This window comes from Zosterops lateralis (genome assembly GCF_965231275.1).
Source record: "Zosterops lateralis genome assembly, chromosome: 2".
In the NCBI taxonomy this organism is placed as follows: domain Eukaryota; kingdom Metazoa; phylum Chordata; class Aves; order Passeriformes; family Zosteropidae; genus Zosterops; species Zosterops lateralis.
In genome coordinates, this window is record NC_139763.1 from 91,650,881 (window position 1) to 91,678,669 (window position 27,789).

Here is a 27,789-nt window from a genome sequence, read left to right on the forward strand (position 1 = left end):
GACACTGAACCCCTCCAGGGAGCTCTGCAATCTAACTCTTTAACAGGATGTTTAAAAAGAGCAAGGACTGAGAAAAGACATGGAAGACATGAAAAGACACGGAGAAAATTGTATCATGCCTGCCCTGGCAGTTTCAAATGAGTTCAGCTTTTGCTTTCCCTTCCTAGGACCCAGCCTCTGGCTGTGCATGCTGCTGCTGGGCTCCAGTTATTCTCTGGCATGGGATGATGTGCTCCCAACATGGGGTTACTGAGTGAACTTTAAGCACAGCAGGACCCTTTGGCACAACAGGGGCCTCCTCCCTGCAGAGTTTTTAACACCACTCACCTTAACTATGGGCTTTCTGCCCTCGCTTGCGCCTTTCCAGACCTCCATTCCTTCCTGCTTGGCAGCACCAATCCTTTTGGTGCATACCTGTAGTGCAGCAGGCACTTTCCTGCCTCCAGACAAAACACCTAGGCATTTTTCCCAGACCCCACATCCTGGCTGCAACTGCATGTTCTCTGACAGTGCCAAGTGACACCCAGAAGGATGTCCTAGCTCTTGTAGGGCTGCAGAGCTCACTGGGATGAGGCTGTGGTCCCACTTCTGCTGGGAATAAGAGGCAATGCATATCCATGTGTCTGTAACAGTTGCCAAGGAACTGTCCATACCCCCAGAGCTTTAACTATTTTTTTTTTTTTTTGAGAGCAAAGCCCAGGAGCAAAACTGAAGCACACATAAAGCAGCCATTTCTCATTATCACAGTTTACAAAGTACTTAGTAATAAGCATGAGTCAGTGGGGCAACAGGAGTGCTCTTTGCTAGCTTTGGGAGGATCCAGAAATAAGGCACTTCACTCCTGTTCCTGTGTGAACACTCAGGGTCTCACTCCTCTCCCCTCACTTCCTAAAGATGTTTCTACTTATGGTCCTAGTTTTATGGAGGTGGAAACCAGATTGTTAAGTTTGGTATAAGAGCCTGTGTGTTTTTAGAGATCAGATTTCCAGAGATACTGAAATATGGGGACCTTTGTTATAGCCACTGTGAGCTGCAGATAATCTGCACCTCTGCAAATTGGAGGGCTGCTTTCAATGCCAAAATTCAGAATTATTCCATGGGTCTCCATCTTTTAAATCGCTGGACCTTGGTCTCCCAAGGCTTTCCAAGAGGCTTTTTCCTTCTCCTTTGTACGTGGCAGTAACAAGGCTCCTACATCTTTCACTTGTTCTGGATGTGACTCCTGGCCCCACTGAGCCTTCATTTCCCATCACTGCCCAGGCTAGAAAACACTTTCTGCAGGGTGATGTTAGACTCCCTGGGCAAGGGACGTGCCTCTGTTTTGCCTCTGAGAAGGATGGAAAAGGGAGTGGAGAGGTCCTGTGGCAGCTTCTCCTCTGGGACACCAGTCAAATCTAGTAAAGGGGACTGGGAGCTGCTGCCAGAACCAGAGGCTGCAAACGGGATGCTCTTACCAGGCTTGGGAAGTAACAGGTCACTGTTTATTTCCAATGGTGCTGTGGGGCACAGTGTGACCAAGAGTGCTGTCCAAACATCTCCACTCCCATGCAGACCACAGCTGCCCCTGGTCCATGGCTCTGCAGGTCTGGGAATGGGCAGGAGGGAAAAATTAGCACTGTTCATGCCAAGGCCTAGCAGAGTTGGGTAAATGAGGTAAACAGAATGGTGTAAAGAGAGAAAACCCGCACGGCCTTACACACCTGTCTGCAAACAGCCCTTTCCAGCAGCACCTGGCACTTTGCTGCAGCCTGGGAGAGAAACTACAGTGCTGGAGCAGAGCTTTTGACTTTCAGAGTTGAGGGGAAATTCCAGTAAAATGGAGTGGATGTCTTGAAGGGAGAGAACATGAGGCTGATGTGAGTGAGCTGCAGGACCATGGGAGGCCAGACAGGGGAACGTTCAGCACGGGGATGCTGAGGGTGACGGTGGGTCTGCTCCCACAGACATCCACACCTATTGCAGGAGTCACGCCGGCTACCGCTGGCCATGGGGCGGCACAAGCAGGTCACGGAGCACGAGGTTGGCCGCCCTCGCGTTTACTCACCTTCTCGGGCCGGTTTGGCCACAGACTCGGTCTTTGTGCTGCCTCAGCTGCCCGGGGCACCCGGGCGTGGGGCCCGTTCGCAGGCGGGCGCATCCGGCGGCAGCGGCGGGACCGGGGGATGAGCCGGGCGGCGGGAGAGCGGCGCTGACGGGGCCAGGTCAGCCGGGGGGCCGAGCGGGGGGGGTCCCGCAGTGCCGGGGCTGCTCTGGGGAGGGTTTGATGCTGCTTTTGCCTGGAGGAGGCGCCGGCGTGAAACGGGGTCCAGCCCTGCCGGGACAGCCCCGGCTCTTGGGCTTTTTCTCCGCCGCCGAGGAGTTTTGTCCCGGGTCAGACGGGAGCGGGAGCGGGGCCGGGGAGGAGCGCGGCCACCCGGGCCCCTCCTGCCTCCGCCTCCTCCGGGCCGGGCCGGGCCGGGCGGGGCTGGGGCGCTCAGGGGCGGCCGCCGGCGCCGAGATCCGCGTCCCGCGGTGGCTGTGGGGCTGTTCCCGCCCGGCTCCCGCAGGTTCCCGCAGCTCTCCGCAGGTCGGCAGCCTCAGTACCTCAGGGCGCCGTCCCCGCAGGTGGGTCGGGGGCTCCGCCGGGCGCGCTGTGGGGAGAGAGGGGCTGGGGTGGCTGAGACGAGGGCGCCCCGGTTACCCCCCGAGCTGCTTCCCTGCCCGGGCACTGTTCGCTTTGGTGGTTTTGCTCCCCGTGCCCCTTTCCCCAGAGCCCCCCGCGGGATGGATGCGCTGCAGCCCCGAGCACTCCCGCCCCGCTCTGGGAGCGCTTTTGGGGGGATGCAGAGCTCCTCGTCCGCCTTTCCCTGCCTTGGCAGTGCCCGACTGCGCCTCTGAGCTCCAAACGGGGCGGGCTTGGGCCAGTGTTTTGTAGCTCTCCGGAAAACACCGTCCCGAAGGTTGCGAGCAGCCCCCAGAAGGCGGGAGGGGGAGCGGGAGCTGCCGGCACCTGGCGATGGGACAGGGCTGCCTTGCGGGATGCAAAGATGTGAAGCTGCGACGCTGGGTCAGTCTGTGCTGAGCAAACTGCTGGTGCCTGGGCGAGCCGTGTGCCTGTCGGAGTTCAAAACGGGGAGAAGAAAAGTTGCAAGCAACTCCAGAGTGCAGCAACCCGCTGGGTGGAGAGGGGGAGAGAGGGAGCCGTGTGCCCTGGATTCACGGTGCTGCTAAGGGGTGAGACCCCCCAGGAAACACTCCAGGACCCGGCTTCTCCTTGGCTGCCAGAGCTGGGCATGACACAACCCCCAGGACTCGGTCACCTCTCGGGGAGGGGCGGCTCGTGGAGCCAGAGCTGGATTTTCCGCTGCCCCTCAGGTGCTCTGCATCCTCAGAGGGGCAGGGAGGAGGAGGCCGAGGGAACCAGATCCCCGGTAACCGGGAGCTGCCAGTGTTGAGTTGCAGCTGGCATTTCTAATGTGGCCCTGGCGCAGCTGCCACATCCCCTCACCCACCTGGTGCCGGGGCTGCAGGCTCTGCTCTCACTGCAGACCCTCTGCTGACACAGGTTACTGCAAGAAAAAAAGTAAAGTAGCACTTTCTACAGGGGTTTGGTTGTGCCTCCACTTTTGGAGCTGCCCCTCTCCACTCCTGAGCAAGCCCCACCGCTGCCTGCAGGGAGCCAGGCTGGCAGACCTCGTGGAAACCTTGATGTGGCCCTGCCCCTTGGTGGGGGGCTTGTTTTGCCCAGCAAAGAGACTGAGCAGGGCAGCACTGGGTGCAGTTTGGCAGCCTGTGGTACCCGGGAGGGGAGCCAGAGGAGCTGTGGACATCTCTGGCTTTCAGAGCCTTAAGTCAAATCTGTCTGGTAGGGGAAAATATTCCCTGCTGCTTGGTCATCAGGGGTAAGGTGAAAGAGCTGGAGTGCTCTGTTTTCCTGCCTCTTTAAGGACTAAATGTGTCACTTGATTTCCAAAATCCTGCCAAATCTGAAGGAAAAAAAGGTTAAATAGAGAAAAACCATGCTGACCTTATTAGGGCTAGAAGCTGTCCCCATGCTTGGGGCTGTGTGGCTTTGCAGCCTGGCCATCCCAGCCCTGTTTGTGAAAACACAGGTGTGCTGGTGCTGTGAGGGGATGGTGTCTGATTGCATGAAGGAGCAGCTGAAGCTTTCTGCCAGCTTTGGAAAGGGAGAACTCTTGAAGGCATATGCCTAATGTGAAACATAACTTTATGGAAATATTCCTTCTGAGGTCTCTTCCTCCTCTGCATTTGACAGCCCGGCAGCAAACAGCTTCAGTGGGGGTGAGCTTCTGCTTTTAATTAAGTCATACACACCTCAACCACAAGGTAGATCTCCCTTGTAAATCAAAATTTGAAATCATCAGGCTTTTTTTGCCTCTTATTTATGGTGGCTCTCTAAAGATGGTGCCGTTAAGACAGAAAAAAATCGCAGGCTACATTTTCCTGTAAGGCTGTTTGGCATGTTCCTGTTTGTTAGACTGCTGCTAACACCCCAAAGGCAGAGGGAGGATGGAAGGAAGGGATATTGGAGCCTCCAGCAGTGGAGCTTGGGGCTGAGCTGTGCCTCAGAGCAGCAGATTGGGGCACATGCCTGAAGGAGAAAGTAGCAGCATTTGATGGGAATAGCCTGGGAAAAGGCAGCTTTCTGAGGCAGGTCATGCATGTGGATGGATGGGAGGAGGTATAAAGGCAACAGGAATGGGCACAGAGCCCTGAGACCTGGTAATGCTGCACCAGTCACTGCACCTTGAATCAGCGTCCTGGTGGAAAAGTGTGAGTGTCACACAGCCACAGTGGAGTCCTGCAGCCTCCTTGTCCTGTGACAAGGTGCCAGCCTCTCTGGGGCAGGGACATGGGTGTGATCCATGGCAGGGATTCAGGATTGACCAGCCTGGCAGATTGGTTTGCCTGCAGCAACTGCCAGGGAAAATTTTGAAGCAGATTGGGGATATTTGCACACCTCCAACATTTCTTCTCTTTGGCTGTGCCTGGCAGAGTGGCAGGCAGGAACTGCATTTCTGTGGGCATGGTGACCATGCAGTTTGCCCCTCTAGCCAGCCACGGCCACTTCTGCCTCTTCATGGTGAAGGTGCAGTGCAGCATGAAATTGGCAGTGTGTTTCTGGAGAGGCAGCCCCTGCCATCCCACTTTCAGGTCATCTGCTGCATGCCCAGTGCTTGGGATGGAGACCTTCCTGACCCAGTGCTTGGGAATGAGCAGGCAGGTTATCCCATGGAGGCAGAACAACACCTACAGGTGTGGTCTCCCACTAATAAATGAAATGATTGATGAAGTTGTTACAGAGTAATGAAAAGTGGTGAAAAGCCTCTGCTGTGTCCTTCCTGTCCATGCAGCACAGCTGCTGGGCCATTATGCACCCCAGCCCCTGGCTGTGGGCAGAGACTTGGCCATGGGAAGGGCATGGGAGCAGCACTGCTCCTTCTCAGAGCAGTGCTTGGGGTATGTCCTCTGCCCGTTTCTGGGGGAGGCAGCCGTGCCCTCCTTAGCCCCAAGTGGTGAGGCTGCTGTCTCACAGCAGAGATCCCAATGCCTCCCTCACCGGCTGCAGGAAGGTGACCTTCCACCTGGGGGTACCATGGCTTCACTAAAATTCGGCTGGAAGGAGTTCTCTGGCTGTTTCCTGCTGTCACTCAGCTCTGTGTGAGGAGCCTGCCAGGCCACCTGGCCAAGCAGGGATGAGCTCAGCACAAAGGGTGGTGGGGTCCCCACCCTAGGACTCCCAGCCACTTTGGGGAGGCAAAAACCTGGAGGTTTCTGTTCATTTCATCCACGTTCTGCTCAGCAGCTCCTGCAGCTGGGCATGAGGGAGAGCTCAGATCTTTGAGTGGCACAAAGTTGCTCCTTGGCAGCTCCAAGGATTTGGTTTACCTCCCCATCAGCTCTGGTCATATCAGGCTCATCTGTGGCATGCTCCCTGTGCCTCTTGATATTCCCTCCTAATTTTCCTTCCAATGAGCATCTCCAATCTGTTCTGTCTCTGTTTCTCACATGCCTGTCATTGTGTAGCAATTATGGTTAGAGAGTTAAAAGCCTTATCAGCTCCTTAGTGGGAGAAGTGTGAGTCAGCTCCTCGCAGGACTGTGTGGCGGTTCAAAAAAAAGTAATTTTTTTTTTTTTTTAATGGAGGTTTCTTTAATTCAAAATCTAAACCACAGAACTGGAAAAAGGCATCTGGGTATTCAACCTGCAGTTAGAAAATTAGAAAGTCTAGAGGCAGAGCTAAATGTGCCAAGCCTGTGCCATCCTCCCAAGCTAGGAGAGCTACAGTGGACAGACAAGCAGTAAGATCAACATTCAGAAGTTATTGCCTTTGTGAAATTGCTTTCTAAAATAGTAGGAGGCTTGAAAATCACACCTAGCTTCAGTCAACACCAAATTTCAGGTTTCAGTCACACAGTGAGCTCCCCATGCATGCAGAGTCAGAAGTGCCTTGTCCTGCATCTCCCTCCTTTGTGTGCAGCGGGTCCTGCAGCTCCTGGTGGTTATCCTCACTGAGTTTGCTCACTATCCTCACTAGCTACCTCACTATCTGTGAGGTATGAAGATATCTGAGGGGCCTAGAAGTGATTCTGGAAATCCCAGGGACAGGAGCAGAATGAAGCACGAGCACAGGGCAGTCCCTGAGAAGAAGGGTCACAACTTTGTAGCTTTTCAGTGTTCCTGGGGATTAAGCCTTTGTAAGCCAGGTTTTAGGGTGATGTGATAAGCGGGGTTTCTTGGTTTTCTTTCTTTTTCCTTTTGTGTTTGCAGGGGAAAGCATGAAAATGTAGGTGCTGAAGTTTTAAATATAAATTAAAAATAATCTTCAGATATGCTGTGTGTTTTAACTCACAGCTTTTAAGTAGCTTCATTGCGGGGGGTGTTGCAGTAAGTCTGGCTTGTGACTTTTTTTGATCGCCTTGGGGATGGCAATATTGCAGGTTTCTCAGGCCAGGCAAGAAGGGATCTTGTTGGACAAGAAGAGCAGAAGGAAAAAGCAGGAGCCTGTCTTGGAAGCACCAGATTTCTGAATTGCAAAACCCCATCCTGCGGTGTTCCTGTTCCTGGAACAGTTATCCGGATGATTTCCCGCTGTCAGTGTGCAGCCTGGTGTCCTGTCAGCCCAGGCTGCTCCTCACCAGCACAGCTCCATCCCACCAGGACTGGCAGCAGCAGCACAGACCCATCAGAGGGGAGTTGAGGTCTCCTGCTCCCCTCCTGAGGCAGCAGGAATGGCTCTGCTCTTTGCACATTGCTTCTTCTCCCCAGCTGTTCTTCTCTCTCTGGCCACAGAGCCATCTTCCCAAAAGTTCTTCTCCGCAGATGTTTCTCCAGATGTGCTCCTTGCAGAGGTGTGCATGTGCCATTTCTCTGTCAGGGCTGGTGTGACCAGACAGGATTGCAGAGCTCATGAAGACTGGTGCACTTCTGAATGTGATTGTTCTGTTGTCTGTGATTTGACATCTTTGGTTTTCCACCTTTTGATTCACCAAGCAGTGATGTCACCCTTGGGAAGAAGCCTCTCTTTCAACACTACATCAAAATGAACCTGTTGGGGTGAAAAGTTCCTTCTGCCTGCTCTGGGTCTATACATGCTGTGCCGATTTTTCATCTTCTTTAAAGTTTTTTTTCCTCTGTATTTTTCTTTTTCTTCCAAAAGAAATGTTTTGAAAGGGAAGAAGAAACTTTGAGAGAGTGAAGATGTGCATTTAGATGACATCAACTGCATCTATTTTGAGGGCTATTTATGTGTTAGCCTATAGTTATTCAGCATTGTTATATATTGGACTCAGTGGTCTTTGAGGTGTTTTCCAACCTTAGAGATTCTGTGATTCTGTGGAAGTGAGCAACAAACATGTAGATGTTGTGCTTAAGGACATGGTTTAGTGGAGGGGTTGGCAGTGCTGGGTTAATTGTTGGACTCGATGATCTAAGAGCTCTTTTCCAACTTAAATGATTTTATGCTAAGTATTCCTGGGTCTCAACAGATCGAAGGAAACAGGTTTTCCAGGCCTGGAGATCAACCGTTGAGGTGACCACAAATTACTTTTATCCAAATACTGTTTCTAGCAGTCAGTGCTTCCCTTTTATCTTAGAAGATGATGGTGCTAATATTTTTCATGTGGTCCAGTCACTTGTTTCCTACCAACTTTTGGCTTTTTGGATCATGTCTGTGTGCAAGCTGATGCTCCTCTGTGGCCAAATACTCTCCACCATGTCCCAGACAGCAGGCAGATACAAGGCCACAGACACCAAGGGCAGCAAGGGGAGAGCAAGGCAAGCACAGCTGTTGGGTCCCTTCCAACCCAAGTCGTTCTGTGATTCTGCTCTGGAAGTCATCCATCAGAATTGGTTGGCATTTTGGTCTTAAAAACCCTAAAAAAACAAACCCCTGTTCTCAACAGACCCTTACATTTAAAGGATGTGGGGTTTTACCTGTGTTGTTGTCTGTCCTGACAACCATTGCCCAGCCTCACCTTGAAGGTCAGTGACCCCCAAAGTGCTGGTCCCCCTTGGGTCCTCTCCAGGGTACAGAGAAGCATTCCTGCCAGCTCTCACAAGAGGCAGGAGCTGGGCTGGAAATGCCTACTGCCTTTCAGGGACAACTGCCCTGGTGCTTGCTTTGTTGCATACTAATGAACACTAATTGGCCTCGGCTTGTTATCAACATTGTGTGGGAGTTGTTTGCAGAATGCAGGGGTGGGGGTTGGGGAGACCCCAAGGTTGTCTGCCCTCCTCCAAGGAGTGGCCTGCTGGGTGGATGAGGGCTGAACTGGTGCTCCTCGTGGTAACATCTCCATTTGTGAGCCACAGGACGGCTGTGCCTCATGCCAGCCTTGGCAGTGGTCCACCTGCCAGGTGTGTTCCCCCTCTGACATGGCAAAAGGTTACAAGGAATTATAGGGGGTTTTGTCTTTAAACCCACCTGGGGGCATGGGGAGGAGCTGAGCTCCTTGGAGGCTGGGCAGTGCTCACCTTCAGGTCTTCTCAGCATCAAAGGTTCAGTGCTCCTCTCCTACCCCTATCCCCACCCAGTCCCTCCACATTGTCCATTGGTCTCTGAATTGTTCAGCTGGAGCCTGTCTCCTCCTCTCCATTGCACTTCCAGCACTGTAGCAATCCTGGCATTCACTGCAGCAGCTGGGTATCTCCTGCAGCCATGGCTCTTTTTCCAGTCACTCAGCCTGAGCTATAGAGGACATGAAAACTCCAGAGGATGATCCTGCTGGAGAGGGGAAACACCACCACGGTTTGCTATGAGCTAGAGATAAGGAGGCTTGGTGGAGCTGGGTGGCTTCAGCACTCTTGAAAAACATGTCTTTTACACATGCGTGTAAAATGTTCAGTCTGGCTGATGTGTGTTACTGTGTTTGTAGGACACAGGGAGCTGATCTCACGCTGGGGGAACTTCTGGCAGGGGCAGGACAGTGCCCGGACCTGCTGTACACAAAGGCTTCTGCCAGCAGGAGAGTTGTGGTTATTCCTTCAGAGGTGGGTCTGCTAATTTTGGACAAGTAGCCTGTTTACCTTGATGTGCTTGGGCTGGGACTTGTAAGCAGCTACTCTAAAGCTGAAAAATCAGCCTACACTCGAGCTGAGAACAATACCTGTAGCTTTTCTGGCACTTGAATCCCGATTATGCCCCATGACAAACATCGAGTTTCAGACCAGGTCCTGATGACCATGCTTCTTTTTAATTTACTCTTGTTTTGCTCACATAATGACAGGAGTTTTTCCAAAGAAAGGACTTGGAAGGAGAGAGCATCAAAGTGTCAGGAGCAGTGACAGGGAAGGATGGAGCACTGGCCAGGCACAGGGGATGCTCAGCCACAGAGCAGCCCCGAGGAGCATGATAGGGATAATTTTTTTCCTCCCACCTGTTGTTAGGAGCAAATAGGGAGTGAGCTATTGTGCCTCCTCCCCAGCTGCTAACGACGGGAGACTTGCTTATGGTCGTGCACTGGAAGCTAATTAAACCTGGTGACAATGGTAATTGAGTAAGGATGCTTGAGGATAAGTATGACCTCATGTCTAAAATGGTAATGAGGCCTATTAAAATCCACACCAAAAAGAGAAATGAAAGGGGGAACAGAGGCAAAGGTGGTGCAAAGGGAGCAGGAGCAAGCAGGGACAGTACCTGGCAGCCAGAGCACTGGGAGGGAGGGGGAGCACGGAGGTGTCAGTCTTCTGAATCTCCCTAATGAACAGCCAGCTCTTCAGGTATCCCGGCTGCACCTCGGGCCGAGTCACGGGGTTCAGGCACCTTCCCCTCTGCTCACCCAAGCCTGGGTGTAGGTCCTGTTAAGTGATGGCAACACTTGTTGCTGTTGGTTGTTGTTTTCACTTGCTGGTTCTTTGCTGTAAAAAAGGGATGTTCCATGAAACCAGCAATCACTGCCAGCACAAGGAGGCTACTTGCAAAATGACCCTGAAATTGCTCCAGTGCAGGAAAATGTATTTACAAAGGAAAGATGCAGTGGGTTCAGGGTGCCATGCTCTTTCCTGGACCAGCACAGCACCTCATTTCAGCTCCCAGCTGGATTATAAGGGCTGGAGGCCCCTGTGACCCTCCACAGGTGTTGTTTTGCAGGGTGGTGCAGCAGTGCTGGGGATGCCACCGTGCTCCATGGGAGCCCAGGTCCTGAGCTGACTCTCCTCACTGCAGAGGACACCCCGAGGGACACTGCCAGGGGGTACTCCCTGTCCTGGCTCTGGATGTGCATCACACCAGTTTGGGTAAGCTCAGCCCCTGGCTGCCTTCAGACCCTCCCCTGCTGACAGGGGGGATTGGTGTGTGCCAAAGGCTTCTTCTCACTGGAGAAAGCCAATGGAGCTTTTCTTTCCAGCAGGGCAAAGGAACAGCTGGATAACGGCTGAGGATGTGCTATGGAGCCGGGATTCAACTGCTCTGAGCTCTGCCATGGCAGCTCCAGTTTTGGCAGCCAGGAGCAGCAGCAGCGGGTGCTGCAGGAGCTCTGCACTGTGACAGTGGTACGTGTGGGAGCAGTGGGATGTGTGGGTGCAGTGGGATGTGTGGGTGCAGAGGGATGTATCCATGCAGAGGAGTGCTCTGGGGCATGAGGTTTGCCCTGCAGAAGTAGATTTGGGGGAGGAATAAAGAAGGGCTTGCAGCTGCCAAGCAATCCCAGTCCAGCTGAAGGCAGCACACTGTCACCTGGTTGGCTTCCAAGACCTGCCCAGTCTAGGTGACACCCAGCAGTTATCCAGAAGGGGAGAAAGCATCCATGACAGCCAAGTCATGTCAAGCAGCCCTCCCATATGTCAGCCAGCTACTCAAGATTCGCCCGAGATGGCCTCATCTGCCCTTGACCTTTTCTGTCTCCCATAACTTCAAAGTGCTTTTAAAAATGAGTAGAGCAGGATTTAATTAAAAGTCATCATCTGTAATAAATGGTACCTTCCCCCTCCACCAGTAAGGCAGTAGAAATGACACTGGGATGCACTCAATTGCAGCTGAGCCCACGTGAGGCTGCTGGATGGAGAGGCTTGGCCCACTCGGCTCTCCATCACGTCCTGCACGACCATGGGCCTTTAATTAAAAGACTGTAAGCTGCTTGGCTCCTCTGGCTCTGGCAGCCAGCTTACAATTAATATTCCCCCTGCCAGGACCAGGATTTACTCCACTCAGCAGCCAACAAAGCGCTCCATCAACTTCAAGTAGCATCAACATCCAGGGAAACAGCAGTCAGGTGGGAGGGTGTGTGGGAGAGAAAAAGTGGAGATCATAGGGGTGTTTCTGATCCCTGGATGGTTGCTGGAAATAGGGTGCAGTAATGCTTTTGACAGCAGCCAGAGGTGAAAAGATTTTGTTGGTGGGTGTATCTGGGAGTGAAGTGCAGAAGCCCTGGAATGCTGAGTTTGCCCTGCTCATCTCAGTGGCAAAAGCCAGGTGTTACCCTTGGGCTTGAGCAGGCAGGACACAGAAACAGAATGGCATTACAGCCTTGTACCAGCCCTGTCAGCTCCAGGCAGGAGGGAGGGGGGTCCTGATCTGTGCTGCATGATGGGGTTTTTACACAGAGAGTCCTTGTACCAGGACTCTCTGTGTAAAACCCCATCATTCAGCACAGAGTCCAGGTGTAAGTGGGGGACTGACCTGGCTGACCATCTCCACCATCTGGTGTGGTCTTCATTTCCCAGAGAGGCAAAAGACTGCCCAGGAAATAGCAAGGGGGAAGAGGAAGTGGGAAGCAGTTTTCAGGACAGAGATGAGTATCCCCCCAGGGATCCCTCCACGCTGCTGCAAAGCAAGGCTGAGATGTGCATGCAGCTATATCCCAGCAGCAGCAGCAGTTCTCAGCTGGATTTCTCTCCCAGGCAGGGGTTTGCCTTTCCCAATTGCCCTGTGACCAGCCTGGCACCAGCATGTGAGGTGCCAGGAGCCTGCAGATCAGCTGTGCTCATGTGGCAGTGACACGTTTTTGTTTCAAGAATTATGTGGTGGCTTTAATTCTGCAAGCTGTGCGTTGTTCTTGCTCGCCCAGAGGAGATGAAGCCTGGCTGGGAAAGAGGGACATGAGGCATTGGCTCTAAACAAATGCCTTTCTTCTGCCTGGAGATTTATTTCTAGCAAGGTTGGAAGCAGAAACAGCTCAGACCTTGAAGTAAAAATTCAGAGTTTGGGGCAGTGTCAATTGTCAGGAAAAGTAGCCTTCTGCAATAGAAATTGGATGCAGGAATACCTGAGAAAAGACTCAGCACCAGAGAAGTTAGTGAGGAGGTGTGTGATCCCAGCTCAAACTTCATTCTCCTCTATCCCCCCTTAAAGGGAATGTGCCAGCACTTATATTAAAGTGATGCTTGTTTTAAAAGAAAAAAAGTTGCTAACCCACACATGCACACCCTGTTAAAAATGCTGGAGCATTTTAGATCAGCAGGGGAAGAAGGTTTCTTGTTTCACGTAGGATCATTTTATCTGTTTTATGTTAATAGGGAGATAGCAGAGAATATTTTTAAATGGAGATTTAAACCCATAAGGTGGTTTGTGTGTAAGGAGAGAGTTGTCCCCATCATACCCACTTTGGGGGGTGTCCCTCAAAAGCCAGTTCTCAGCTGATGTGTGCCTGGGACCAAGTTAGTTTCCAGCCAGCTGGGAGACGGGTGAATTCCAGCTCCATGTGTCACCACCTCTGGAAAATGCTGTCACACTCCCTTCGCTGTGCTCCTGCACTGACTGGCAGCTCTGCTGCTGGCTCCCAGTCACGTCCCCCAGCTGATCAGTTGTCTGCAACAGGGAGGGGTAAGTGTGGGGGCCAAGAAGCATCTAAAGAAGCATGATACCAACTGGGGCACCACAGGACCTGTCTCCAAAGATTTCTTTCCAGAAGACAGTGGGGAACTGTTGTCCATGTTCCCATTTCTCAGAGGCAGGGCTGCCTGATCTTTATGAATCACTTGTACAGCTTCATTATGGATTTTGCTAGCTGGCCGTAAGAAGAAGGCTCTTGGACTGTTGTGTCCTCCTGAGCACTCAGCAAGTGACAGGACATGTCCTGTCCACACACATCTCAGTGGCCCTACCTGCAGGACTGGATCTGGTACTGGAGTGTCTTCTTACTGGGAGCTGTGGTTTCTGGCTGAGCAGGATAACTGTAGGAGTGATCATGCTGGAGTAGGGACCTCCTTTGCTAAGAGCCCCAGCAATGTCCTCTTCTTCCTTATCTCTTTTGTCTCCCTCAGACTTCTTTTGACCGTAGTATGAAGAGCTCCCCATCCTTCTCTGCTGGTCTCCTGGGAGTTGTGTGGACATTCCTGACTGGAGGAATCCTGCTAGCACTCTTCTTTCTCATCTTCACAATTCGCTTCAGGAAAAACAGGTAAGGGCATCCCTCTTCTCCTGGGAGATTTCCCCTGAGCTGGAGTAGTGGAGTCAGGCTCCTCCAGGACCGAGCTCTGAGCTGATGGTCAGCTAAAGGATCAGGAGGGTGTAAGCCTGAAGGAGCAGTACAGGGCAAGCACAAGTAATGCCAGGGATGTTGCAGCTTTTTCCATCACACAGAGTTTTGATCACTGGTGGAGACAGTCCTGTTTTGACTGCTCCTTTCCTCCTCAAGGCAGGGAACTGTAGACAGGATGAAAGGAAATGGCATCAGAGGCGGTTCAGGTTGGACACCAGGAATAATTTTTTCACTAAAAGGGTTGTCCATCATTGGAACAGGCTGCCCAGGGAAGTGGTGGAGTAACCATGTCTGGAAATGTTCAAGACTGGATGTGGCACTTAGTGCTGTTGTTTAGATCTTGTGGTGGTGTTTGGGCAAAGGTAGCACTTGATGGTCTTGGAGGTCTTTTCCAACCTTAATGATTCTATGACTGTGGGTGCCCTCCAGCACAGACAGTGATGCATGGTCTCATCCTGGAGGTGCACCATCAACAGGAGCGGGCAAAAAGAGAGCTCATTTCTGCTCCGCATGCTTGAGAGCATCACTCTGAGCAGCACAACTCCATACAAGGCCATCACACTCCCCACAGTGTGCCATGTCCTTCCTGCTTTTGGGCCACTCATACTTGGAATATATTGATAACACTTTTTGTTCTTGGTGGTTGTTCATATTGGTGGGGAACATGATCTTCATTGGTGAGAGAAGCTGGTGGTGAAGTGTAGACTTTTTTTGGTGCTGTTTAGTCTGCACCAAGGAGATAAAAAATCCTGCTCCCCTGAAGGCAGCATAAATCCAGCAGAAGGCTCAGCAGTTCCTCATAGCTCAACCTGTCTCAGCCAGTGCTGAACCTTCCTCAGCAGTTCTGGATGGCTCTGCTGCTCCTCTGCCACCTTCTCCTCAGACTCACTGATCCCTTGGTATCTCAGCTGCTTCCTCCTCCAGGGATACATCCCTCTCCCAGCTTCACCTGGCAAAGCCTTTGCTCTCCACGTGCCATTGTTTTGCACAGAGGTGAACTTCTGAGTGCAGCCTGGACTGATGTTGTTTGACTTCTCTGGTGGCTTTAAGGAATTTAATGCTCCTGACAGCCACTGTGCAGTCAGGAAGTCCTGCCCATAAGGGTTTGTGTTGAGAGCCCTGTGCCTGCTGCGCTGCTGCAGCTGCATGACCTGCATCCCAACTGCATCCCAGTGTGAAGCACCTCATTTTCTGAGTGGTGTTGAGTTCAGTGGCCACGCAAATTGATGTTCTCAGAATGTGCTGTAACCAACGTGCGTTATTTATTTGCTCTGCAGTAAATAAATACTGGTCTGCCTCCTGAACCTGAGGGCAGAGGAGACCTTTCTCAGCTGCAGCTGAGAGCATGAGCTGGTGAATATCTTTCTCAAAGGGCTGAGACATGGTGAGGAAGGCAGGGAGGGAGAGAGTCAATTTGAACCCCCCAGGCTTTGTGACTGCAAGACAGCAAGGAGCTCGAGGAGAGAGAGAAAAGTCATGACTTGGCAGCTGGTCATAGGGGCAGAGATATTGTGGGGGGGATGGCAGGAGGTACAGCTTTCACTCCATGGGCTTGCTGGGGAAGGGTGAGAGGTCATGAGAGATCAGTGGGTTGATTCTCCTCTCCTTGAATACAGTTACAGGATTAGGAGTGATGAGGTGAAATTACAGAGGGGAGACTGTAACCTGAACGCTGCTAGCGGCTTCCTGAAGTTGACTGTGCTGAGTGTGGAGGTGTCTCCTCAGAGGAAGGAGCAGTGGGAAGTGCTTGTTCCTGGGGGCACATGTAGCTCTTGCACCCAAAGCTTACTGCTAGGGACAGTCACCCAGGGCTGTATTGGTGTAGTTTTCCACCTCTGCCCCTCTGCAACATAAGTGTTGGCATAGGGCTAAGTGAATACTTGAAGGATTGTGAAGCATTCCAGCAAGAAAGGGAAGAGGATGGGACCATAGAGTAATGGCTGAACTTTTGGAGCAGTGGTGAACAGCACAGGCTGGGGGAGGACAGTGTGTCAGCATCCCTTGTGATTGTCATCATGTCATCATCCCTGTAAGGGGACCTCACCCCTGTGCTGCCAGGTCATGATGCTCAGTAACTGTCACCAAATTCCCTGCTTTGTTTCCTGGAGGATTGTGAAGATGTCCAGCCCCAATCTCAACATTGTGACCCTGCTGGGCAGTGGCTTGACTTACACAAGTGCCTACCTCTTTGGGATTCAGGAGCAGAGCCTGCCATCTGGAGACTCAATGGAAAAGCTTATTCAGGTGAGCAGGGGTTTTGCTGGGATGGGCACCTTAACGCATGTACAGGCCTGTTTGTACGTGCTCTCTCCCAGCCAGTGTCACCTGTACATGCTGTCCCAGCCTGTCACCACCACATTGCTCAGCTGGGCTGTGGCTTTCACATATGCAAAAGGCAACCAGACATTTTCTGTCTGAAAGGCCTTTGCTGTTTTGCAAAACACATCTGCAGCGAGGAAGAGATTTGAGGCAGGTCCTGCAGGCAGGCAGGCAGGCTGCTGGGCTTGGAGAAGTGCAGCAGGCAGAGGGGAGCACAGGGGTAGATGAGATCCTCTACACAGCCACCACTGCCTGACACAGCACAAGTGCTGTGAGGTGAGTTTTTTGGCTGCAGAGCAGATCTTCCTCAAAACACTCACCTGTGTGACGAACCCCCATGTCCTGGCCTGAGGCAGCCACCCTGCCAGATTGAGGACTGGCCATGCACCCATGTGGGGGAGTGGGACATGGGACAGTGGACACCCTGCATCTTGGCATCCTGCTCAGCCACTGGGCTGAAGGTAATTAACAGAGGTGCCAGCAAGTGATTTATGGGTGCTGGGACTTTCTGGGCCCCTGCTGCTGACAAGCTGCCTGTCTTTCCCTGCCTGCCCTTCTAGGGATGGGGAGGGAAGGGTAGGCAGCAGGCATGCCTACAGAGGAGTATTTGCCTTTGCATTTATTTCACCCTGTGGTCAGCTTTCTCTGTCAGTATCTGATACCACCCTCCAGAAGTCAGAAGAGTGTAGGCAGGTCCCCAGCCATCCTTTCTGCACCCCAGGCTGGGAGGGTGTGTGGTGTCCCTGTGACCCCTTTCAGCCCCCTCCTCTGACCCCTGGCAGGTGAGGCTGTGCCTGCTGTGCGTGGGGACCTCACTGGTGTTCGGTCCTGTCCTGGGGAAGAGCTGGAGGCTCTACAAGGTGTTCACCCAGCGGGTGCCGGACAAGCGGGTGGTGAGTACCCAGTGGGGAGGGAGGGCGGCAGTCTTCCCATGGAGGGCAAGCACCAGTGAGCCCCAAACCAGTGTGGGATAGCAGATAAAACTGGCACATGGCAGGGATGGATGCCACAGTCACAGGCCTGGTTTCACACCTGGCTGAGCATGGGCCCTTCAGTTATTCCTGCACAATGAGGAAGGAGCTTTTCCACTCCAGAGGGAAGTGGGTGCCCTGCCAGGCACTGTTCCCCAGTGGAGTCCCAGCCCCATCACTCAGCAATGTTCTCATTTTACATTGGCCACATGCCTTCACTATGGTACACACCAGTGTTTGTGTTCAGGTCTGGGCTGATTGTTGTGGTGGGATGAAAATAAACCAGGTGTCCTCAGAAGCAGCTGATGTAGGGCCATCCCCAGATGGATCCAATCTGCTCTTTGAAGGCAGGAAGGGAGTCTGGGCTCTCCTCTGCAGCACTTAAGGACAGGGATTCAGCAACTGGGAGGGAAATGGAAAACTTGTGCACAAAAAAGTGCACTTTCAGTGGTCACTTTCCAACAGTGAAAAAAGTAGGCCTCAGATGAAAGATGGGACAAGAGGATTTGCAGGGGTACTGGGTACCAGCAAGGACTCCTGTTTCACACTGGGATCTATGTTAAACTTGCAAAATGATGATCCTACCAGGTGTTTTTCTCTACCCTTTTTGTCTTTGCTGATGATATGGTCATAAGGATAATAGTCTTGAAGAACTGTTTTCTCTCATAGCATTTACCTGTTATCCACACCATCAGGAGGGGTTTATACCTGGCCTCAAGCCTGATTAGGTCTCTAAGAACCTGAGAGTTGAAGACAGAGATTTTGTGGCCAACTCAAATATAGGTTCTGGACACCTCTCTGGGTGAAGTAGTAGGATGGATGTGTCACTTGAAAGAAACCACAGAAAGGGACCTAGGGGGATTGAGGTCATTGGTGTCCATTTGTTCCTCATAGTAACTTTTACTTCTTGCATGTTTGCAGATTATCAAAGACCTGCAGTTGCTGGCCATGGTGGCAGCGTTGGTGCTGGCAGACAGTGTCCTGCTCTTGACATGGGTGTTCTCTGACCCAGTCCAGTGCTTCCGAAGCCTCAGCGTCTCACTGCGGGTAAAAGGATGAGGAGGGGCAGTGCAGGGTTTTGCTGTGTCCTATCTGAACTCTGTGGACAGAGTTGGTGGGTGGTCAGGCATTTGGAGGTGGTCTTTGAGAAAAAACAGAAAGAAAAACGAGGCAGAAAACCTTCTGGACACTCTGGATTTGGTTTATGTCTGGTCTATTACAGAGGCGAGAGTCCACTGCAAAATTTTCAGGTCTGTGCAGATCACCTGCATGACACAGGAAGCCTCCAAGGCATCTGCTTTACAGAAATGTTTAACCAGCCCTGTTGGCAGCAGAAGGCCAAAATCTTCTTGCTTTAAGCTTCTGCCCCTGGTAGCACCAGCGTTGACCTCTCCTTTCAGAAATTTACAGAGACCAGCTTAGATGCATCTTCCCATTTGTGTGCCAGGCTGCAGCCTTCACTTCTGCCTTTCCCTTGCCTTGTAGGCAACAGAGAAAGGCATGACGTGCTCCATGAGCCGGGTGCAGTCCTGTGCATCGCTCTATTCCGACCTTTGGCTCATTCTCATTTTAGGGTTTAAGGTATGTAACCTCTTGACTGCTTCTTGCATTGTGTCTCACCTCCTCCCTATCTTTCAGCCTGAACTGTTTTGCAGCACTTGTCATTTTGCTGTCCTCCCAAGCTACATGCCCACTGCAGATCCCAGGTACTCCTGTTTGTCTCATAAGCCCTCCTATTTCCAGCTCTTTCTATCTTGGGAAGGGTGAAAGCCCTGCTAGCTGCTTTCTCCTTGCCTAACCATCTCCTTTATGTACTCTGAGCTCATACAGTCAGATTCTCTAGATCTCTCCTGGCAATCCCTGAGCTTCATCCATCTTACTTCTTGAAACTCACATCTCACTGTTCTTTATGTCTCACTCCTTCCCTAAAAGACTCCAGTGAATGGCCATTGCCAAGGCACTGTGGCTCAGTCCCTGAGTTCTGTGACTTCAAACCAAGGACATGCTGATGACAAGTGCTTGGTCCCCACCTTTACAGGATGCTTATCAGGTTAATTATACCTCTGAGGTGCACTTTCACTGGTGAATCTCTGCACATGGCCAGTCTTTTTCCAGCAGTGTTAGTTATACTGATGTAACTATGTTGGTATAATTATCACTGCAATTATCTGTGGTCTCATGTGTCTCTGGTGTGGCAGAAGCTGGACACATTTCAGAAAGCTGATGTTGATGAAGCTTGTGAGATCACAGCCTTTTTTTGAGACTGGCTTAATCTCTGCGTGCAGCACAGGCACTTCCTTTGTGATTCACTGTAATGTAATACTCACTGACCATCTCCCCAGAATCATAGGAAAAAGAGCAGAAAGGGACCTCACAATACAGCCAAGTCCTTCTACACTTAATTTCAGAGGCATTAATCTAGACTGTCCTTAAAAGTCCTTTGGTGTTAGGGAATGCAGGCATTGCCTGGGCTTTTACTGCTGTGTCTCCACCTCTGATTTTGTCTGCAGTTTGTGTTAGGGTTTAGAGAGGTAATGTCTCTACCTACAGCCCTTACAAAATCCTTTTGGAAATAGAGCATCCCTATTGTCCATTCCAGGTAATCTTTTCAATGTTGCATTGAATCTGGCCCTGTTCCTTCCTACTTACTGGGGTTCATGGAGTACTTCCTTGGTGGTTTCTCTGGGGTTAGTCTGGATTTACACTAACACGAGAGTAGGCTTTATCTCTGCATACATAGCACTTCTTAGCATCCACAGCATTAATGTGCTCAGCCCTTTGGGAAGATACAGTGTACTATCCTGGTTTTACTGGCACAGAGCAGTGAACAGAAATGACTTGCCAAGGACATGCCTAGAATTAGGAGCAAAGTCCTCTGCTCAAGTTTAAAACAAACAAACAAACAAGCCACTTATTCCTGTGCTTACTGAGAGTCCTAGTTTATGAGAAGGCAGTGCTGTTGTCTGTGTCCCAGATAGACTGTATGAATTTAAATGGGACTTTGGTGCTGTTTTTTTCCTGCTCAGGGATTAGGGGTTGGTTTGCCTTTGGGCTGTTTGGAGGTGCCCCATGGTGGACACAGCTATGACCCAGTGCAGATTCTACAAAGCAGGGTCAGGTGCCAGCCCAGTTCCCAGCAAGGCAGGTTTCACTCTTACAGCCCCACCCTGAGACTTCATGCTGCTCTGAAGTTGGGAGTCTCACCAGAGATGTGAACATGAACCTCTGTTGCTTGTGTCCCTCCAGGCCTTAACCCTGGCAGTGGCCATCACAGTCATCAACCAGCCACAGCACAGAGGGGTCCAGAAGGGTCTAAAAAACATCTCACGTCACAAAGCACTTCTTGATGCCCAAATAACAATGACTCTTAGTAAAAGGCTGACACTTACTGGGTAGGATAGGAATAATGTAGGTCATATTCCCTGTATTCCAGATCCTTTCAGGAGCTGGGACTTACTTAGATGGTATTTCCAAATGATCCTGAAGGCAGACCATGCTCAGCTCTATGGAGGCAGGCAAAAAATTCTTAGTGTTTCCTCCACCAAGGAATTCAAGGAGTGCAGCTAGTGTCACCTAGGGAAGGAGAGACTTATCCTGCTGGGTAGTTTTATCCTAAGAACACTGGAAAAATGTGTGCATGAGACCCTTGATTAGCAGGGTGGTGAGACAGCCTGCTCTGAAACAACTGCTCTGCTCGGGGGGGAGGGAGAGCCTCTGTGTACAGAGCATTTCTGTAGTGCCCTTCCCTGCTGCTGGAGTCAGGAAATAGCAAAGGGAAGGAAAAAGAATTGCACCTGGTAGTTTCCTGGATTATTGCTATTTAAAGAGTCACCAAGTACATCCTCTTCCCTCCAGTCTAAACCTCCATTTCTCTGTGCCTCTTCTTTGAATTCCTTCTGGATACCTTTCCTGCTCCTCCAGAGGTATGCTGTTGCTCCTTCATGGCATCCACTGCTGCATCCCTGCAGGGACCTCTGCCTCCTGTCTGTCTGCCTTTTTCCTGCTAAAGGCTGCCCAAAGGGCAGTTTTCACTATTTCTCCCAGCCATCCCCTGCTCTGTGGCAGCACCTGCTGATGACCTCTGACTCTTGGCTCTTCATGCCCTTTGGTTGGGACCCCCTGTGCCCACCACCACCCTCACTGCTGCCCTGTGTCCCCAGCCCCACTGCTGGCCTGCAGCAGCGTGCCAGGTGTTTGCTGCGGCGTCACCACCGCACGCTCCAGGTCTGCATTATAGATCAAAGAGCATTAATTAGGATTGTGCTGAGTGTATCTGAGCTCACCAGGCTTGGTGCGAGGTGGGGGTTGACACCATCAGGCTGTAATTTTCCACACTTTGGAAACCTCTTTTTTCTGCTTCCAGAGTATCCTCCTGCTATATGGGACCTACTTGGCTGGTCTGACCGACAATGTCAGCTCCTCACCAGTCAACCAGTCCTTGACACTCATCGTCGGGGTCAACCTCGTTTTCCTGGCTGCTGGCACCATCTGCTTAGTTCACCGTTTCTTCCGTACTTGGCACAATTTGCTGTTTGGTTTTACCTCTGGAGGCATCTTTGTGTGTACAACCACGATCAACTGCTTCATCTTCATCCCACAGGTATGCTGCTATCTCTGTCCTGTCACTTGGCTGGAAACGGACACATTTTTGGAGTTTAACAAGAGCAGCTGTGGGCATCAATGTACTCACTTTCTTGCTTTTTTTCCCTAAATGTTTGGACTCACCGGCACAGCTTGTTCTCCAAGCCCCACCCCACTCCACCCTGGTGGTTCTGCTTCCCCAAGCAAGTTGCCTGAGTCTCAAAGAATCACAGAATTGTTTGTATTGGAAGAGACCTAAAGATCACGTAGTTCCAACGCCCCTTCTGTGGGCAGGGAAGCTTCCACCAGACCAGGTTGCTCAAAGTGCCATTCAGCCTGACCTTAAACATTTCCAGGGACTGGGCCATCCACAACTTCCCTGGGCAAGCCTGTTCCAGGGTCTCACCACTCTCATAGTGAAGAATTTTTTCCTTATGTCTAATCAAAACCTACCCTCTTTAAGTCTAAAGGCATTCTCCTTTGTCTTACCACACTGTCCTTGTAAAATGTGTACCTCCTGTTTTCTTCTCCCTTGTCCCCTTTATGTCCTGGAAAGTCTCCAAGCAGTGCAGCGCTGCTGCTCAGAAACCCTCCTGCAGGAATGTGCTGCAGGTGACAGCAGTGCAGACAGCACCATGAGGCAAGGCAGCCACTGGCCTCCTCCTCCTGCTCCATGTAGGTGGTGGGATCTGTCCTCTGTGCAGTTGTCCTCTCCTCATACCTCACGTGCCCACTCGCACCAGGAGCTTCTGCCACTGGCAAGGATGGAAGATGCTGGGCACAGACCATCCAGATGGCCCAGCCACTCTCAAAGACTTCTTTGCTGTTGGTGGTCCCCAGGGGAGGCTGTCCTCCTCTGCACTTTTGGAGAAGGGCTTTGGCACAAACAAGGAGGAGGTGGAGGTGTTTAAAGGAAGCCTTTTGTGGTGAGGTGAGGCACTTCTGCTTCCTGTGTCCTCCAGGAGCAGCTTGGTGTGCCTGGCCACCCCCTTAATGGGAATAATGCTCCCATTGTTAGAGGGAGAGGAAACAGTTATTTACTCAGTCGAATGTTTGGAGGGATGTTTGGGCTCAAGGACATGAGGTGAGAAAAGGAGGAAGAGGTGAAGCTGAGGAAAGCACATCTGTGCAAGGGAGGGCTCAGGGGATCTCAGCAATGGATATAAATATCGATGGGGGTGGAATAGGGAAGGGGGAGCAAGGCTCTTCTCAGTGGTATCCACTGACAGGACAGAGGACAATGGGCACAAACTGAAACACAGGAAATTCTATTTAAACATAAGGAAAAGGCTGGAGTTTTTTCTGTCTAACTTGTAAAGCACTGGAGCAGAATGCCCAGAGAGGTTGTGGAGTCTCCATCCTGGGAGATGCTCAAGGCCTAGTTGGACACAGTCACGAGCAGGCTGCTCCATCTGACATTACTTGAGCAGGGTATTTGAGATGATTTCCAGAGGTCCCTTCCTGCCTCAGTTGAGGCAGTGTAACTGCAAAGCCCAAAACCCTTAAATGAGCAGCCTTTGGGAGCAAGGATCCAAACCTCCCTGGTGAGCACCAGGCCTGCTGGCCATGCTCTGCCAAGCACCAGATCTCTTGGACTGAGGGTGGAGAAGCTGATGAGCTGCACTTGCACTCTCCCTGTACCATTCTTCTGTGGGAGCCTGGGGCCTTGAGCATTTTATTTAACTTGGATCTTTTAATTCATCACCTTTTTTTTCCTAATGGGCTTGGTTTTCTATCGCTCATCTGAGATCAATAAACAGCTGGAGCTGGGCTGCACAAGGCTTCCAGGCAGGCACTAGATGAGAAAACAGACACTAAACATTGCTGGTTTTCAGCTTGTCACCAGTGATTCAGGGATAAGGGGGCATGCATGACACAGTCTTTGTCTGTCATGGAGTCAGGGAGTGGGGAGAAGAGGGAGGGGGGGCTTTTCCAGTGTGCTCAGCGGTCTCAGTGCAGCCAGGCACTGACCCTCTTCTGCATTAAAAGCTGGAGCCAGGAACAGGGAAGGGCTCAGATGGGTGGGAGGCTCCAAGTGACACTGCAGCCCCTCGCCCAGCCATCTCTGGCTGGCTGTCTCTGCTCCCCCGTCACACCCTGCCTTTGTCTCCCCCTCTCCATCCCTTTGTCTCCTTCGCGCTTGAGCTGTGCCTGCCTCCCACTGTGTCGGCTGGGGCTCTGTGGATAACACCCTCTTCTACTCCCCAGCTCAGGCAGTGGAAAGCCTTTGAAGAAGAAAGCCAAACCATGAGCCACATGGCAAAATATTTCACCAGCCCGAGCAGGAGCTGCCGCTCAGTGTACAGCGAGGAGCAGCTCTACCAGCTCATAGGGGAGAAAAACTCTATGAAGCGGCTGCTCACCGAGGTACGGGGTTCTGCCGGCCCCCCTCCTCCAGCTTCTCCCCTTCCCTTTTGTGGGCTGAAGGCTTTGCCGGGTGGGAAGCCCTTCTTTACACCCCTGTCCACACTGGTGATCCCTCACCCTCCTCTTCCTTCCTGAGGGGAAGAGCTGCTTTGTTTTGTCACACTCCAAAGCACCACAATTTAGACATAATTTGGAGGGCTTAAAAAAAATCTCTGGAAGGAGTGCAAGAGTGCCTGGTTCCCACAGCCTTGTCAAACATGGTTAATTTAGAGGGGAGATGCTCTATCTCAGAAGAGCCCCCAGCCTCCTGCCCCCTCACCTGCACTGCATGGGCAGGAACACCCCGGCCTGAAGAGCTGCCTGCCCAGTGAGCCCCTTCCCACACACACGCCAGGGGGGCTCAGGGGAGGCTGAGGTCACCCATGCGGCCGGTGTGGCTCCTGCCATGCAGATAGGGGTGATTTGTTTTCTGCCAGTGCCTGCTTCCAAATTGGCAGCGTTTTCCTCCTCTCTGCCCGCCCCACTCTTGACAGGCTTATTTGTTTGACACAGAAAAACGCCGTGATCGAAAGCCTGCAGGAGCAAGTGAGCAGCGCCAAGGAGAAGCTGATGAGGCTGATGTCTGCCGAGAGCGGCTGCGACCCCCCTGTGCCACCAGCAGCTGCCGGCACCTGGAGCTCAGGGCAGCCTGGGGATGCACCAGGGGACTGCTGCCCCTCGGAGCCGGAGAGGGATGGCTGGCAGCCCCCCTGCTTGCTGGGTACATCACCTCCTGGCAGCAATGCCCAGGCCCTCCAGAAACATGCAACCCAGGAGCCTGTTTACTCTCAGGTGCTGCTTTTTAATACAGGGGACAGCATTGAACGTGGCCTGAAAGATGTCCAGGAGTGTGGGACACCTGCAGTGCAGGGGCAGCCTCCGGAGCAGCTGCCAGGCCAGGACAACTCAGCTGCTGTAGCCTGGGACTCGTCCCCCAAAGTCAGCTATGTAAACAGCGAGAAGCTGTGGGAAATCCTGCAAGAGTTAAGCCTGGATGGCAAAATCTACAGCCCAGCCTTATCTGCAGGACCCCCACTTGTCCACCGGGGCACCTCAGGCGAGCAGGGAGAAACACAGGTGGGCCAGGAGGGCTACCCAGGCATCCATACACCCCTCAGCCCTTACCTGGCGAGGCATCGTCGGAGGATCCCATTGCCCCCTGCCTCCACACGCTTCCCTGGACACGCATCCCCTCGTGGCAGCTGCAGGGTGAAGGAGGTGGGCAGCTGGGGCCGTGGGGAGTCAGCACAAAACTCCCAGGGAACGGGAAGGGACGTGGCTGGCAGAGAGCTCCTTCACCCCTCAGCACCATCTCCTCCAGCCATCCCAAGGGAGACCAGCCTCCAGCCAGAGGGGTGGCGGGGATGGCCGGAGTCCCAGTGCGCCTCATCGTGCGTCCCGCAGGAGCAGCGGCGGTGGCAGAGGGGACCCGCCGAGCCCTCCCTGCGCTCGCTGTACTATTACCCAGACTCTGACTCCAGCAGCAGCAGCTCTGAGGAGATGTTTCACGGCTGCCACCGACCCTGCTGTGAGGTTTGCTTCCAGAGCCCACGTGGCTCCCTGGACAGCAGCACGGACACGGACACAGAGCCCAGTGACTGCGAGGATCAGCAGACAGAGCACCACGGCGGGGCCCAGCCTGTGGTGAATTTCAAAGATGATCTGAAACCCACTTTTGTGTGACTGGGAGCACCCCTGCCCAAAGGCAAGTGCCCTCCCACCCCCGAAACACTGCGCGTTTTCAGCCATGCTAAAGCCATGAATCCCTCTGAGGAATTTGCCTTGTTCTGGAATTTGGGGATTGGGAATCAACCTTGCCCCATTCTGATTTGCAGTGTCAGCCCCAGCCTGGTCAGCTGTGACTGCAGCCTGAGTTTGGCTGGGAGGGGGTTGGCAGCACTCAGGGAGGTGGTGGTGGCCTTGTCCTGGCTACTCTGTGTCCCCCAGAGGTAGCCAGCAGCTCTGTCCATCCTGATGCCAGCAGTGGGAAACCAGGGCTGGGGGTCTGTGGGAGCCCAAGCTTCATCTCCTCAGAGAGCTTTCCCTGTGAGACCTGTGTGATTCACACTGGCAGGGAGCGATATCCTGTCTCAGAAACAGCCATTGCTTCTTGCACACCACTCCAAATGGACACACAGAGGACTCCTTCTCCCAAGGCTGCCCAAGCAGAGCATCCCACAGGCGTCACTCCCAGCTTGGGATGGGAGACAGACACTAGGAGCAGTTGCATGCTGCCACTCACCTGGGGTATGCTGCTCCAGGCAAAGCAAGGACTTTGGAATGGGGTGTGCACAGGAAACCTTTGGGTTTCGGTGGGCTTTTTGCAGCATCTGAATGAGAAAATGGAGTCCAAAGGTGATGTCTGTGGAGGAGTCTTTGCATTTTGTGTTTTTCAGGTGCATCATTGTAGGTGAGACTCAGGTCAGAGCTGAAGGGAAAGACAAGCTAGCCATTGTAAAGGAGGATCTGAAAAGGGGTTTCTTTTTTTACCTTGATTTCTGGGTCTTGTGCCCTTCTGTCTTTGTATGGATGATGTAATCTGGAATAAGGTTTGTTTAAATTAATATGCTCTGTTCAATTTTTATCTTAGAAACACCAAGAACAGTAAATCCAGTGTGTGTGCCTTTTTGGGGATATTTATCATTGCATTTGAGCTTATCATTGCCTCCGCAGGAGTTCAGGATGCTGAGACCTGATGCCCAGTGCAATATAAACTTTCTAGAGAAAGGCTTGATTAAAAGAGCGGGTGTCAGAGGAATCCCAGACCTGGTTTTGAACAAAGCATGTTAGCACTGTCTTCTCCATTACCCTTTATGATGGTGAAATCCCTCACTTCTCTCTTCTCCCTTCACTGGTGTCACCATTTTTTTCCCCTGTTGCCTCTGCAGTTTTCCAAGCTTGCTTCTTGGGCAAAGCACCAAACTCAGTAATCTTTTCTCTTCTTTTCTCTTCTTTTCTCTTCTTTTCTCTTCTCTTCTTTCGTCACTTTTTGCTAATAGAAACCGTTCTCTTTCAGTTTTTCTTTTACAGCTGTCGGAGCACTTATGGCTCTGGCCTGGGAGAAACGCAGTGACTGGGAGGGTCCCTGCCCGTGCAGGGCAAACCCGGGATCCCGGCGGCTCTCTGCAGTGGGACTCGGGATCTGTGTCCCCACCGCCTGCCTGCAGTTCTGCAGAGCTCGCAGCAGGTGCTGCTGCTGCCACGCCGGGCGTGCCGGCAAACACCGAGTACATCCCATGGCATCGCCACGCTGGGACAACCAGGGAGACAAGCACGCTCTAGGGATCTATTAAATATGGGTCAAAACCTCTCCCCACCCCCAAACGTGTTTCGAATAACACTTTGCTCTGGAGCTGGGAGATACTGCAGCACAGTCAAAGGAAATGATCAACCATGAAGCCACCTGGAAGAGGCTGATATAAAAATTAACTTTAAATCCACTAGTGAATGCAGAAAAACCCTCCAGAGGACTTTGAACCTAGGGTTTGTTTGGAAACTCACTGCTGGAATTTGAGGTCGTTGCTTTTCTGTGCAGTGACCAGGAGCCACCACCTGAAAACTGCATAGCCTGTGGATGCACCTACAAAGGGAGG

General features: G+C 52.1%; 1 protein-coding gene across 7 annotated transcripts; it reads left to right on the forward strand.

Annotated features, from left to right (window-relative positions):
- The first annotated feature begins 2,155 nt into the window (after positions 1 to 2,155).
- GPR156 (G protein-coupled receptor 156) lies at positions 2,156 to 27,381 on the forward strand. 7 transcript variants are annotated; one of them, XM_083884813.1, is made up of 12 exons: positions 2,156 to 2,201; positions 9,378 to 9,492; positions 10,592 to 10,737; positions 10,848 to 10,992; positions 13,702 to 13,838; positions 16,028 to 16,163; positions 17,021 to 17,131; positions 18,131 to 18,256; positions 18,695 to 18,790; positions 21,573 to 21,809; positions 23,999 to 24,157; positions 24,710 to 27,381. In XM_083884813.1, exons 4-12 carry the CDS (start codon positions 10,888 to 10,890, stop codon positions 25,877 to 25,879), a joined length of 2,277 nt encoding a protein of 758 aa, XP_083740939.1. In that variant the 5' UTR covers positions 2,156 to 2,201; positions 9,378 to 9,492; positions 10,592 to 10,737; positions 10,848 to 10,887; the 3' UTR covers positions 25,880 to 27,381. The 7 variants fall into 7 exon arrangements, with proteins under 7 accessions (XP_083740939.1, XP_083740942.1, XP_083740941.1 ...); XM_083884815.1 differs by lacking the exon at positions 2,156 to 2,201 and adding an exon at positions 2,493 to 2,604 and having other exon boundaries at positions 10,578 to 10,737; XM_083884812.1 differs by lacking the exon at positions 2,156 to 2,201 and adding an exon at positions 2,493 to 2,604.
- The last annotated feature ends 408 nt before the right edge of the window (positions 27,382 to 27,789 follow it).

Coding starts and splice junctions, on each gene's coding strand:
- GPR156 (XM_083884813.1), top strand. CDS start 10,888: ATGGAGCCGGGATTCAACTGCTCTGAGCTCTGCCATGGCAGCTCCAGT. Junction 17,132..18,130: donor GGGTGCCGGACAAGCGGGTG/GTGAGTACCCAG, acceptor GCATGTTTGCAG/ATTATCAAAGACCTGCAGTT. Junction 24,158..24,709: donor TGAAGCGGCTGCTCACCGAG/GTACGGGGTTCT, acceptor TGTTTGACACAG/AAAAACGCCGTGATCGAAAG.